The sequence below is a fragment of the Geotrypetes seraphini genome, chromosome 13 (genome assembly GCF_902459505.1).
Source record: "Geotrypetes seraphini chromosome 13, aGeoSer1.1, whole genome shotgun sequence".
NCBI lineage: Eukaryota > Metazoa > Chordata > Amphibia > Gymnophiona > Dermophiidae > Geotrypetes > Geotrypetes seraphini.
The window spans coordinates 54,144,246-54,158,343 of NC_047096.1; the positions used below are offsets into that span (position 1 = coordinate 54,144,246).

The 14,098-nt window shown below is 46.2% G+C and overlaps 1 protein-coding gene across 4 annotated transcripts in view; it reads left to right on the forward strand.

Annotated features, from left to right (window-relative positions):
- DDX25 (DEAD-box helicase 25) overlaps positions 1-14,098 on the forward strand; it is a 158,103-nt gene that overhangs the window by 24,538 nt on the left and 119,467 nt on the right. For 2 of the 4 annotated variants that reach the window (XM_033919190.1, XM_033919191.1), the window contains exons 2-4: positions 5,117-5,171; positions 5,363-5,404; positions 10,513-10,645. In XM_033919190.1, the coding sequence (XP_033775081.1) occupies positions 5,117-5,171; positions 5,363-5,404; positions 10,513-10,645 (230 nt within the window). The remainder of the gene's footprint in view (positions 1-5,116; positions 5,172-5,362; positions 5,405-10,512; positions 10,646-14,098) is intronic. The other 2 variants (XM_033919192.1, XM_033919194.1) reach the window with 1 other exon arrangement.

The window sequence follows — 14,098 nt, forward strand, 5'->3', positions numbered from 1 at the left end:
TTGGTCTCTGGATTTATCTGCTGCTGTTGCTAAGGAAGGAAAAATTATTATGTTCTTACCTGTTAATTTTCTTTCCTTTAGACGCAGCAGATGAATCCAGAGCCCCACCCTTTCTGGATATTGCTGTGTCGTTTTTTTCTTTTGCAACTTTCGAAGTCTGTTATTGATAGTTGTATTCTGTATCTGATGGCATCGGCAGCCAGCAAGAAGGCAGCTCGGTACTTCAGTTGAAAAAATGATCCAGGAATTGAGGGACTGGATGCCCTGGTGCAACTCAGGCCAAAGGCATGTCGTCTTTACGCTTTCCCTCCATAGTGCATAATAAGACTTCTGCACAGGAGAATGGTGTACCAGGAGCTCGTGTTTCTAGTACCACCAGACCGGTCGAGATGACTGTGGTAAGCAAACCTGGTCCTTCTGCAAAGAGTCTTCGAAAAAATGAAGTGGCAGCTGGTCACTTGATGAATCAAGAAAGTTACTGCCTCAGCATATGCTCTGAAGGGTTGGTCTTTTCAGAAGGTCTTAGGTTGAAGTCAAGGTTTATTTCAGTGTTGATATATTATTGTCCATTCAGTAGGCTTTCTGGGCAGGTCACAATACACTAATTATGAAAAGAGGGGAGAAATGGAACTGCAATGGCAGATAAGTAAAATGGGGGTGGGAGTCATGACCTATATGTCTGCACTGGTCTAGCAGGACTCAAGAAAAGGAAATGACCAGGAAAGAATCAAATTTTTCTAAAGCTCTTGGCATCTCATTTTGATAGAGTATTTTTATCCCCTCTCCAACATTGCCTCTGTTTAGTAGAAAAACTATTGCCATGTAGATACATTAGGATTCTTAGTATACTGATTATTTCCAGAAAAAGATTTGTTTTGCTGAATATCAGTAGAAAATGTCTTGCGTTCCTAACGGTATTAGTGTGATGAACTCTTTAATTGTAAGTACCGTATATACTCAAATATAAACTGAGGTAACCTTTCTCTCCACCCCCACCCCAAAAAAAAAAAAGGTTGACTCGAATATAAACTGATGGTTTAGATTCAAGTACCGGTATAGGGCAGAAGTGACCCAAGTTTATTAAAATTTTCTATCCCACACCAAGGGTCATATCCTTCTGGGCAGCTTACAATCTAAAAACCAATTAGCGGCAGTCACTTTTTCACTACGGAGACTGCTGGGCAGTACTGTATAGGGATTAGAGAATGACACGGGGAGCGATCCCCGCGGGGAACCGCGGCGTGGCTGTGGTTTGGCTGCGGGCTATGGAGACTCCATAGCCAAATCACTGCAGACACGGGGACAAAAGTTTTCACCGCCCGCAAAAACAGTGAAAAGATTTGTCCCCGCAGGCAAATGTATCCCCTTCTACATACCGCGATTTACCGGGTCTTCACCATGTGTTTGGTTCAATTCGGGACAGGTGTCTGATTTTTTTCCGGCGGCCATGCTTGTCGGCCATGTGGTCTCCTCCAACTCGTCTCTCTCCACCCGACTTGCACGTTGCCTGTCTCCGCCCCCTTCAATATTCTGGCTCCTCATTAGTCAGTTCTTTCCTGCTCAAGAAGGGGACCAATCGCTACTGCCACACGTGATATTTAATGGATTGCAGTAGCGATTGGAAATCGGGGGATTTCGGAGCTGAGAGGCAAGCCCAGGATTTTTTTTTGGAGTCGCTGCCTGGATTGGAGAGGAGTCACTGCTTCAGACTTGGAGGAGCTGAAATTTCATTGAAAATTTTGGTGCTACAAGTAGAGGTAAGGTGCACACTTTCCTACTACTTGCCTGCCCAGGGTTGGCGGCAGGGGTGGGGGGGGGATTCTTTGCCCGGTTGGAGACAGGAGTCTGGCAGAGCTGGGAGCTGGTTCTTTTTTTTTTTTTAATCTGAGTGGGATTCTTTGACCGGTTGGAGACGGGAGTCTGGCTGAGCTGGGAGCTGGTCTTTTTTTTTTTTTTTTTTTTTAATCTGAGTACTAGTGTAGTAGTGTGCTGTGTCCATTCCCATGGGTTACTGAATCCTATTCCTGAACATGTGCTGCAAGAATGGAGGAATCCAGCACATGTTCAGTATGTAACCTATGGGAATACGTTAATAAAGATAAGTATATAAAATCATACCTGTTTGAGGCTTTTATGCATGCTGCGGTGACGGGGCGGTGAATGGGATGGCAGTGGCGATGACGGGGCGGTGAAAGGGATGGCGGTGACGGTGACGGGACGGTGAAGGGAACGGCGGTGACGGGGCGGTGCAGAGGATGGTGGGATGGGGATGGGGCGGTGACGGGGATAGATTTTTTCCCCGTGTCATTCTCAACCAAAAGAAAAAACTCACCCAAAGATAAAAATAAAAGAACATCTCACAAGGGGCCACATCAACCCAGAGGAATACTGGGCACACTACGAATCACGCGAGGAGATAAATGAAGGGGATGAGTTCTGGGAACAGTGGACAAAAACAAGCACATCCATCTTAGACAAAATAGCCCCTAAACGAAACAGAACAAAACACTCAAATAAATATAATAAATGGTTCGACTCAGAACTATTAAAAATGAAACAATCAGTAAGACGACTAGAAAGGATCTGGAATAAAACGGGAGAAATACCAGACCGGAACAACTGGAGATCCAACATAAAGGACTACAAACAACTGATAAAAGAAAAACGAAAAACATTCTACTCGTCCAAAATACACACATCCAACACGAGTTCAAAAGGAATCAACACTAAAGAACTGTTTAACCTGGTCACAAATTTATTTGATACCACACGCCACAATCAATCCATGCACGACACAAAACTCCCATCAGCAGACGATCTAGCACAACACTTTGACTCAAAAATTGTGAACCTAAGGAACATGTGCCCAACAAACAACACACATGCACATCAAATAGCCAACACACATGAAAATGAAATACCAGTGGATATGTTTTGGAACTCATTTCAAGATATAGAATGGAATAACTTCATAAAACTCTATAACAAATATACTAAATCACAATGCATTCTAGATCCCTGTCCCCCCAACATTATGAAAGCAGCTCCTTTAGACTTTAAACTAACACTATGGAGCTGTATGACCAATAAGTTCAAAAACGGAAAATTCCTAACGAATAACGGTCACATTATAATCACCCCAATTCCAAAAAATCGCAAACATTCCCTAACATCAGTAACCAACTACAGACCGGTAGCGTCCATTCCATTCTTCGTAAAAATAATGGAAGGTTTAGTACATACCCAATTGATGGACTACCTTGATCAGTTTTCTCTACTACACGAAACCCAGTCCGGCTTCAGACCTCTGTTTAGCACTGAGACGGTGATAGCAGCGATCCTAGAACACTTACGCAACCTATTCACCAAGGGCCATAACGCCTTAATCATGCAATTTGACATGAGCTCGGCCTTCGACTTGGTGGACCACAAAAAATTACTACAATGTTTAGACGCAATCGGCATTGGAGGTGAGGTACTTGACTGGTTCCGAGGATTCCTTACGGCCCGCACCTATCAGGTACGCTTCAACGGCAACCTCTCTAAAACATGGAGAAACCCATCAGGCGTTCCACAGGGGTCCCCATTATCCCCTCTACTCTTCAACGTCTATATATCATCACTAGGCATGCAGCTGGCCCAGCGAGGTATAAAAGTATTCAGTTACGCGGATGACTTTACAATCATTATCCCGTTTATTACGTCACCCTCCGAAATCACCCCCACAGCAACAGAAGCGCTAAACCTGATGGAACAATGGACCACAGAATTCAAACTCAAGCTCAATTCAGATAAAACTAAGTTCTTTATAGCCTCGCCACACCCACATATCACGACTAAATCACTACGCATTAACAAACTCAACTACCCTATTCAACCAACAATGAAGGTTCTGGGGGTAATACTGGACCAAGGTCTAACTATGAAAGACCATGTAGACTCCCTAGTCAGAAAAGGATTTTTTACTCTCTGGAAATTTAGGTCTATTAGAGCATACTTCGACACCTCAGCATTCAGAATTCTGGTACAATCCCTAATACTAAGCCACCTTGATTATTGCAACATTACCCATCTGGCAATCTCTAGGAAGCAAATGCAGAGACTACAACTTATACAAAATGCAGCAGTCAGGTTGATCTTCGGGTTGAAGAAGTCCGATCACATAACCCCTTCCTACCGACTCCTGCACTGGCTGCCAATGGAGGCTCGCACGAAGTTCAAGCTAGGATGTCTCTGTTTTAAGGTATTATCAGGCCTAGCCCCTAAATATATAATAGACCTCTTCTCATTCCCAACTAACAGACATGAGAGAAGCACACACCTGAAATTCGTTTCCCCACCGGCTAGAGGATGCAGATATAAGAGACATCATCAACAACTTCTATCGTACCAAGCAGCCTTATGGGGCAAAGACCTAGGAAAACTAATCACACACTCAAACAACTATAGCGAATTTAGGAAACACCTAAAAACATACCTGTTCTTGAATTACATAGGTAACGAATAAGGTCAATAGCCCCCTTCGTAATTCCACCCACATCTGATCTTGCAAACTGTTAACCTCTAATCTCTAAACTATGAATGTTCCAATCAATTTATGAAACTTTTCTAACTCATTGTAAATAGCACGGAACTTCCCGTTCCGGCAGTATATAAACTGTTGTTAATATCAGATGTTCACTGTTATACTCTGTAATTCGCTGTCTGTACAGTTTCACCTCATTGTAAACCGCCTAGAAGTCGCAAGATTATTGGCGGTATATAAGAATAAAGTTATTATTATTATTATTATTAATAGGGATCACTTCTGCCCTGCCTGATTGCTGGGCCACCAGGGAGCTAAAGTAGACCTGCAGGGGAACTGGGAGAGGAGGGAAGGGGAGAGGTGGGCTAGTTGCACAAAGTCACTGATGGAGGGATTGATGGCAGTTTCAGCTCCCCACATCATTGGACCACCAGGACTGTATTAGAGGCCCACGGTGGGTGTGGGATGTGATTAGCTGTAATATAAATGAGACCCCCATTTTTTGGGGCCAAAAAATCTTTTTATATTAGAGTATATACGGTACTTCAGTAAGAAAAGATACAAATAACACAATTCATTTTATTTAAACAGTTCTATAATCATCCTTCTCAGAAAAGCTTCAGGAGTAAATCTTCAGGAAAGGCAGGTATGAATTTTGTTTCGCTACTTTTGTAAATTTTTTTTTCCTGCCATAAAGCTGACACAGCTATAGCTGTTCTTAATCACAGGAATTATAGTACTTTATATGGAAAAGAAAAAAAATTGATAAGATAACTGTGTGCTTAATCTGTGAATTCCTTTATTTATTTTCTTCTTCTTCTTTCTTCAATGATACAGATATTAACTATTATGATGATGAAGATAATGAAGAGGAGACAGGTAACTCTAAACTTTTTATATGTAAATGTCATATTTTTATAACTGAGGCCTAAATGTCATATTTTTATTACTGAGGCCTAAACTTTAATGCTGTCGCTTAACTAGTTTCTGATGGTTTAACTAACCTGAACCCATTTTAGCGGCGGATTATCAAAGACATATATCGGCCTTTAGTGACCTTTCTAGCAGTCTCCGACACTGTCATGCAAATGGGCTCTTCAACATTGAAACGAGCACTGCAGTGGATTCTTCAAAATCACTGAGCTATTCTTCAAGAGCGGTGTCTGCTTTTGGCGACAAAAATCAGTGACTGGTCCAGGGGTGCTGGTAAAGTGACAGCACTGTTAAAAACTGCATCTTGTGGCATGCGTTTTGACTGCATTATGGCCCCCTTTGGCAGCGGGAGCGATGCTATCTCAACAGCCACCAACTAACCCCTCCTCCCCCACACCCGGCAGCAGGAGAGATGCACAATGTTTCCCACTGCCAAACACCCCACCCATCTCCTTTTGGCAGTGGGAGAGATGCCCAATCGCTCCTGCCCATCCGACCCCCTCCCCAACTCCCTTCACAGCAGGAGAGTTGTCCAAGCTCTCCCACTGCCACGCAAAACCCTCTCCATGCCACCTGCCCCTTACCTTATTTTCAGATGGCTGGTCAGAGGGATGCATCTGGATGCATCCGGGGTGGGGCCTGAGGCTCTGATTGGCCCAGGCTATTTAAGACCCCACTCATAGGAGGGGCCTTAAAAAGCTTGGGCCAATCAGAGACTCAGGCCCCTCCCTGAATCATCCCAGGATGCACCGGGGAGGGGAAGGCCCACCATTTTGGAGAGGCGGGCCAGTTGGCTGGAGGGAGTAGGCATTCCTCTGGTCAGCCATCTGAAAATAAGGTAAAGGTTGGGCAAGTCTTCCGCTGCTGAGTGGAGTTAGGCATCTCTCCCGCTGCGGGGGGAGGGGGGTGTTGGTTGGACGGGAGACATTGGGCATCTCTCCCGCTGTTGTGTGGTTTGGGGATTTTTTTTTTTTCATTCTGCGCATATGCCCATCACTGTAACCAGCAATGGGCACATACAAATTTAGCAAGTCTTCCCGACTCTCTGCCAACCTCATTTGCATGAGCATTTTTTGGGAGAATGACTCGTTTTTTAACAATCACTACTATAATGGCTGCGATTAGCAACCCATCAGTTTTTTAGCAGTTTTTAAAGCCTTGAGTGTGCTGGAACATGATTATGGGTCATTCCATGTCACATGACCAATACTGAAAACCGCCCACGCTTGACCCTCCCCCCTTGAACTCCAACCAAATTTTACAGGGGTGTTGTCTAGGGTCTCAAATGAAACTCTGCAAAATTTTTGGGATCTATTTCAATTTGGTCAGGAGCTAGGGTGGTTGATCAAAAGCAATCGATCCACTCCCATGTCTAATGTGACCTAAAACGCCAACTTCCTCAGCAACAGCAGCAGATGAATCCAGAGACTAGTGGGATAGTACACATCTACCAGCAGGTGGAGATAGAGAACTGATTAACAGGTGGTTCTCTTGGTTGGCACCCTCCCTGTATCCTCAGTATTCTCTATCTCCCAGCAGGTGATGGTCGCTGTACTGCTGCAGAAGGAAACTACCTAGGAATCTGAAATTTTGCAGTTTCATACAACACCTTGGGGCAATTTCTGTGCCAAGTTTGAACTCTTTTGCAAACATGCTTCCATTTCTACAGGTCAGCAAAGTAGGCAAAAAATTCACGAATGAAAATTTTTGGCACAGTTTGTCTCCATACTGCTGCTGGTAGGTAAGTCAGCTGAGGGTACAACTTTACCAATAAGGTACTTCCAAGATTTGCAGTATGAGCTTTTACAGCCAAGTGAAGCTGAAGATATAACCATCCAAAAATATGGCTTTATGCATTTATGCAAATTTCACTTTTTCAGATTCAAATATCTCTAATGTGTAAGGTTTTAAAAAAATTTTGTATATCATTTGAAAGAGCATGTTTTATGCTACAGAAGCTATGCTGTTTTATCTTGGACCCGATCTTTCTTTGATGAGAATTGATGGTTTAAAGATAAGCATTACTTGCTTGTGTAAACTTGTTATGTTGAAGGTCATTGGCACTTTATTGTGAATGTGCAGTGGAACTATATTGATCTGAAAACTCACAACCAAGCTTTGCCAGCCACAAGTACTCATCTCATCTCATACTATGCTCAGCGTTTCACAAACTTACTGTGCACTTTTGCAAGATGACAGTCAAAACATGTATTGGCTTGTACAAACTACTTACTGTGTGCAAGCCCAAACACATAATCATATGATTCACAAGAATGTACACATAGCTGTAGTAGTATGTCTGATACATGCAGCTTTTCTGAACATGTTCTGATTTGCAACTATCATAGCACAGTGGCTGTATGAACAAGTCTGGCTTTAAGGTTCATCATGATCTTATAACACCCTATGACTTCATTATTTAACAAAGCTTGCCTTTGGCATATTGCTTTCCTATTATTACTAGTAATAGTTTTGGAATTATGGGGTGGGGGGGAAGACTAGCAGCGAAGCAAGGTGACCTGGTGACACTGCGACTCTTCCAGTGAGAAGGGCTGTTTTTTCTTTATTTTTAGTGTGCTGCTGGGTCTTCCTGTTTTGCAGACGGTCGAACAGGTTTCTGCAACTTTCAACTATCTCATGGTGGGTGCTAGTAAGCCCCCCAAATTCTTACTGATACACAAGGCCATGCAGGCACTTATTTGGGCTTTGGGCCATGCCGGAGGCAGGTATCTGGATGTCAAAGACTAGATGGCTGTTGTATATGATAGTTCTGGATGGGCTGGACAGATTGGCGCTTATGGAGATAGTCACTTTCGTGGCGGTAGTATCCAAGATGACCACCTTACCGGTTGATGGAGGTGGGGTACTCACAGATTGCTATGAGGTTTTAATGAGGAAATCTGCTTGAACAATGGCCTGTCCTGTAACGTGAGCCCCCAACAGAAGCAGAAGACAAATCTCGGCCCAAAAGAGAAGAATCCACTCCACCTGAGCGAAGTGAGAGCTCTTCATGTCTTCTAGGCTTTCGACTCATGCCACCTCCTTGACCCTGACCAAGAGAATCTGGGTTAGGCCCAAAATTGGATCATCTTCCTTCCACTGGATTCTGGAGCCTTCCTATAAATTGAGTTCTTCTCTAAGATTTTGGAAATACTTTTTGATTCTTCTCTTACTTTTAAGAATCAAATAAACTCTCTGGTTAAGAAATGTTTTTTCTGCTTACGAATGTTGAAGAAGGTCAGATCTCTTTTCCATCAACACCATTTTTCTGTTTTGGTCTAATCTATTATTTATCCCAGTTAGATTATTGTAACGCCATTTATCTTGGCATCACTAAGAACTGCCTTCAAAGACTACAATTGATTCAGAATACCTCCGCGAAGTTGATCTATGGAAAGAGCAAATTCGACCATGTGAGTCCTTTGCTTTTCTCTCTCCATTGGCTCCCAGTTTATTTTAGAATTCAGTTTAAGTGTTTTATGTATGGTTTTTAAGATTTTACATAGTATCTTTGCTCCTATTGTTCCTCTGCTATGGAATGTTTACAGATTTTCATATGTGAGAGGCATTCATCGATTTTAACTTTCTCTTCTCTCTAGGAAAGGAATTCAAGGAGTTAAGAATTTTAGCAGCTCTCTGGCGTTTAAATTTCCCCAATTATGGAATGAACTTCCCCTAATTTTGAGATGTTCCAGTTCCTTCCAACTCTTCCATAAACTAAACTTAAACTTTTTATTCGCTAAACATTTTGAAAACTAACTCTCTTGTATTTCAGTTTACTTTATTTTTTTAAAATTTATTGTTAACTGCTTCCTTTCGAGCTTCCTTTGGTTGAAGACCTGGTATTTAAGGTTAAGTTTTAGTTTAGATTAGAACTGCCCCTGATTAATGCCCGAAACTCTGACAGAGCCCACCGGAGCGTCCAGAAGGCCAGAAGAGAGATAGCAAGCTTTCCGCGTTCCTTTCCTGCACAGAGTCCCTTTTGGTTTTATTTTGTACCTATATGTAGCACTTCAGAACACTTTTGCCTTGTTTCCCTAAAAATAAGACAGTGTCTTCTATTAATTTGGGGCCCAAAGAATACACTAGGACTTATTTTCGGGGTAGGTCTTATTTTTTTTTCATGTACATGATCATCTCTCCTTTCCTCTCCTTCATCCCAATTCTTTCTCTTTCCTTTCTCTCCTCCACATGTGCAGCATCTTTCCTTCCCTCTCACCCATCCCCTTGTGCTTTCCCTCTGCAGCATCTTTCTATCTCTCCCTCCCTCCCATCCCTCGTGCAGCAGAACCCTTGCACAGCTTCTATCCCTGCCTTCCGTACAGCATCTTTCTGTCCCTCCCTTACTTCCATCCCTCATGCAGCAGAACCCTTGCACAGCTTCTATCCCTGCCTTCCGTACAGCATCTTTCTGTCCCTCCCTTACTTCCATCCCTCGTGCAGCAGAACCCTTGCACAGCTTCTATCCCTGCCTTCCGTACAGCATCTTTCTGTCCCTCCCTCACTTCCATCCCTCGTGCAGCAAAACCCTTGCACAGCTTCTATCCCTCCCTTTCAAGCAGCAGAACCCTTGAGCAGCCCTGCCGTGCAGCTGACCCTCCCATCCTTCCATCTCTCCCATCCAAACCCTTCTTACCGCGAGACCTACAAAGAGCAGGGTCGGCAGCACTCTAAACAGGCTGCTTCACGGCCTTCTCCCATCGGGCCTTCCGTGTACTGCATAACTGATGACATTGATGAGGCAGAGGCAATGCCCCAGTGGGAGAAGGCCGCGAAGCAGCTTATTTAGAGTGCTGCTGATGCTGCTTTTTGTAGGTCTCGTGGTCAAAGGGTTGGCGGGATTCAGATGAGAGGGAGAGATGGTACTATGGGAGGGTCAGTGGGGATTTGGCTGTGCGGCGGTTGGAAGTGCTGCTGCCGGCAAATCCAGGGTTAGGTTTCCGGGGGACTAGGGCTTATTATGCTAGGGCTTATTTTCTGGGTAGGTCTTATTTTCAGGGAAACATGATAACTTATAGGATAAGTAATTCTTTCTTGTTATGCTTTTTTACTAGATTTGGCTACCAATTCGCTCTTGAATAAACTGATTCGGAAGTCCCTGGTAAAATCAAGTTACAATGTTGAAGTTTTGCAGAAGGACCCTACCTCTCCACTCTATTCAGTGAAATCTTTTGAAGAGCTTCGTCTGTGAGTACAGTACTTGGAACATGGTTATGTATTCTTAGCAAGTATAGCACAGATTATTGCTAGTCCTGTAGGTTTTTATTATATTGTATAGTGAGTTAAAAAGGGTCTGTGAGTACACCTTTCTAGGGGAAAAAGTGAGGTCCTGTTTTTTTTTTCACTAGAAGTACTGGTTGTTTCAATAGCTTTCACTAGTGTTGCCCGATTCACAATTGAACTCACCGATTCGTCGGCCTCCTTGCTAAAGACCCATTCGGGCTTTCCCTCTGCCACCAGCGTCCTTCCATCTAATGTAACTTCCGATTTTGCGAAACCGGAAGTTACATCAGAAGCAAGGACTCCAATGGCAGAAAGAAAGCCGAGCGGACCTCTGCGTGCAGATCAGCGGCAGCAAGGTGATTTTTCATTGGTTGACTGGCTGGCTCTCTCCTTCCAGGCAAAAGCGGCGGTAGTGAATGCGATTCACTACCTTGCCACTGCTCTGGATGTCTTCTTTCCATTCGGCCGCCAAAGCAGTAACAGGAAGTTTTTACTGAGGTGTGCCGCAGTGGAGAGAAGACGCAAGGAGCAGCAGGAATGGATCGTTAAATCACTACTACCACTGGCAACATGTTGTAACATCAAAATAAAGGTAGATGGGGGAAAAGTTGAGATGGACTTTGGGGGGTTGGTAGATTGGAGAAGGAGAGATGGGGAGAAGATGGATTGGAGAGATGACCTTGGTGGAGGGGGAAGATGGATGGTGGAGAGGAAGTTATGGACTTGGGGGAGTTCGTGGAGAGGATAGATGGACTTGGGGGAGGGAGAGATAGACTGGAGATGGGGAGAACATGGATGGGAGAGATTAACTTTGTGGTGGTGGTGGGGATTTTGGACTTGGGGGAGATCATGGAGAGGGAAGATGGACTTGGGGGAGTTGGTGGACTTAGAAGGGGCAGTTGGACTGGAGAGGGAGAGATGGGGAGAAGATGGATGGGAGAGATTAACTTGGTGGAGGGGGAAAATAGATGGTGGCGTGGGAGATGGACTTGGGGGAGATCATGGAGAGGGTAGATGGACTTGGGGGAGGGAGAGATGAAATTGGGGGAGATCATGGAGAAGGGGGGAGGGATAGATGAAAATCTCTCTTATCATGAACACATAAGTAGCATAGTTAAATCCTGCTTTTATCGCATACGCCAAATTCGTTCTATTTCCAAGTTCCTGGAACCAAAATCCCTAAATATACTCATACACTCACTCATCATCTCAAAGCTAGACTACTGTAACTCATTATTACTAAATATTACCCAAAAAGAAAAGAAACGCCTGCAGATAATTCAAAATCTTGCCGTTAAATTAATTCACAACGGGAAAAAATATGACCATGTATCCCCCTTTCTGATTGCCTCACATTGGCTTCCCATCAATCATCGCATCATCTTCAAAATTTTACTTTTGGTATTTAAAACTTTATCTACAAAAGAACTGCAATTTATAAACAGGATACTCATCCCATACAACTCTTCTCGTTCCCTTCGCTCATCAAGCCAAGATCTTTTGGTAGTCCCTTCTTTGAAAGTGATTGGCACAAAATGATATGATATATTCTCAGTAGTTGCACCTCAAACCTGGAATTCTCTCCCCAAATATATTAGAGATGAAAAAGATATTAGTCATTTCAAAACTAACTTAAAAACCCTTCTGTTTAAAGATGCGTTCACCTCATATATGGAATAATTGCAGAGCACCAGTCTTTTTAAAAAAAAGTAACCCTCCTATTGTTTTCTCCTTTTATGTTTCTCTCTTTTTAAAATGATTACCGTATTTTCACGTAGATAACGCGCACCCGTGTAAAACGCGCACACGGGTATAGCGCGCGAAAAACACAAATTTATGTACAGAAATTTTTATATACCGCGCACACCCGTATACCGCGCATGCTGCCCGACTCTCCTTTCGCCCGCCCCGACTCTCCTCTGGCCATCCGACTCTCCTTTCGCCCGCCCCGACTCTCCTCTCCCCCTTGAAGTCTTGTCCCCACCCTGAAAGCCTGATGCCCCCCCCCGACGTCCGATTCACCCCCCCCCCCCCCGCAGGACCGCTCGCACCCCCACCGCGAAGGACCGCTCGCACGCACCCGCACCCGGAAGGACTGCTCGCATGCACTCCCACCCGCACCCCCACCCTGAAGGACCGCTCGCACCCCCACAGGCTCCCGACCCCCCCCATCACGTAGAAGCTCCTACCGGTGTCCTGCTGCTTTCTCTTGGCGGTCCCGACTCCCCGACACGATCGGGGCAAGAGGGAGCTCAAGCCCTCTTGCCCCAGCCAACCGCGGCACCCCCGACATGATCGGGGTAAGAGGGAGCTCAAGCCCTCTTGCCCCAGCCAACAGCGGCACCCCCGACACGATCGGAGCAAGAGGGAGCTCAAGCCCTCTTGCCCCAGCCAACCGCGGCACCCCCCGACACGATCGGGGCAAAAGGGAGCCCAAGCCCTCTTGCCCCGCCGACTCCCCAACTCCCCGACAATATTGGGCCAGGAGGGAGCCCAAGTCTTCTTGGCCCTGGCGACCCCCCCCCCCTCGCTAGTTGTTCGGGCCAGGAGGGAGCCCAAATCCTCCTGGCCACGCGACCCCCTACCCCCACCCCACACTACATTACGGGCAGGAGGGATCCCAGGCCCTCCTGCCCTCAATGCAAACCCCCCCCCCAACGACCGCCCCCCCCCAAGAACTTCCGACCGTCCCCCCAGCCGACCCGCGACCCCCCTGGCAGACCCCCACGACACCCCCACCCCCCTCCCTGTACCTTTGTGTAGTTGGCCGGACAGACGGGAGCCAAACCCGCCTGTCCGGCAGGCAGCCAACAACGGAATGAGGCCGGATTGGCCCATCCGTCCCAAAGCTCCGCCTACTGGTGGGGCCTAAGGCGCCGGGGCCAATCAGAATAGGCCCGGGAGCCTTAGGTCCCTCCTGGGGGCGGGGCCTTGGGCACATGGTCGGATTAGGCCCATGTGCCTCAGGCCCCGCCCCCAGGTGGCACCTTAGGCCCCACCAGTAGGCGGAGCTTTGGGACGGATGGGCCAATCCGGCCTCATTCCATTGTTGGCTGCCTGCCGGACAGGCGAGTTTGACTCCTGTCTGTCCGGCCAACTACACAAAGGTACGGGGAAGGGGGGTGGGGGTGTCGTGGGGGTCGGCCAGGGGGGTCGCGGGTCGGCTGGGGGGGGGCGGTCGGAGGTTCTTGGGGGGGCGGTCATTGGGGGGAGGGGGGTTTGCGTCGAGGGCAGGAGGGCCTGGGATCCCTCCTGCCCGTAATGTAGTGCGGGGTGGGGGTAGGGGGTCGCTGTGGCCAGGAGGGTTTGAGCTCCCTCCTGGCCCGAACAACTAGGGGGCGGGTTCGCCAGGGCCAGGAGGACTTGGGCTCCCTCCTGGCCCGATATTGTCGGTGAGTTGGGGAGTCGGCGGGGCAA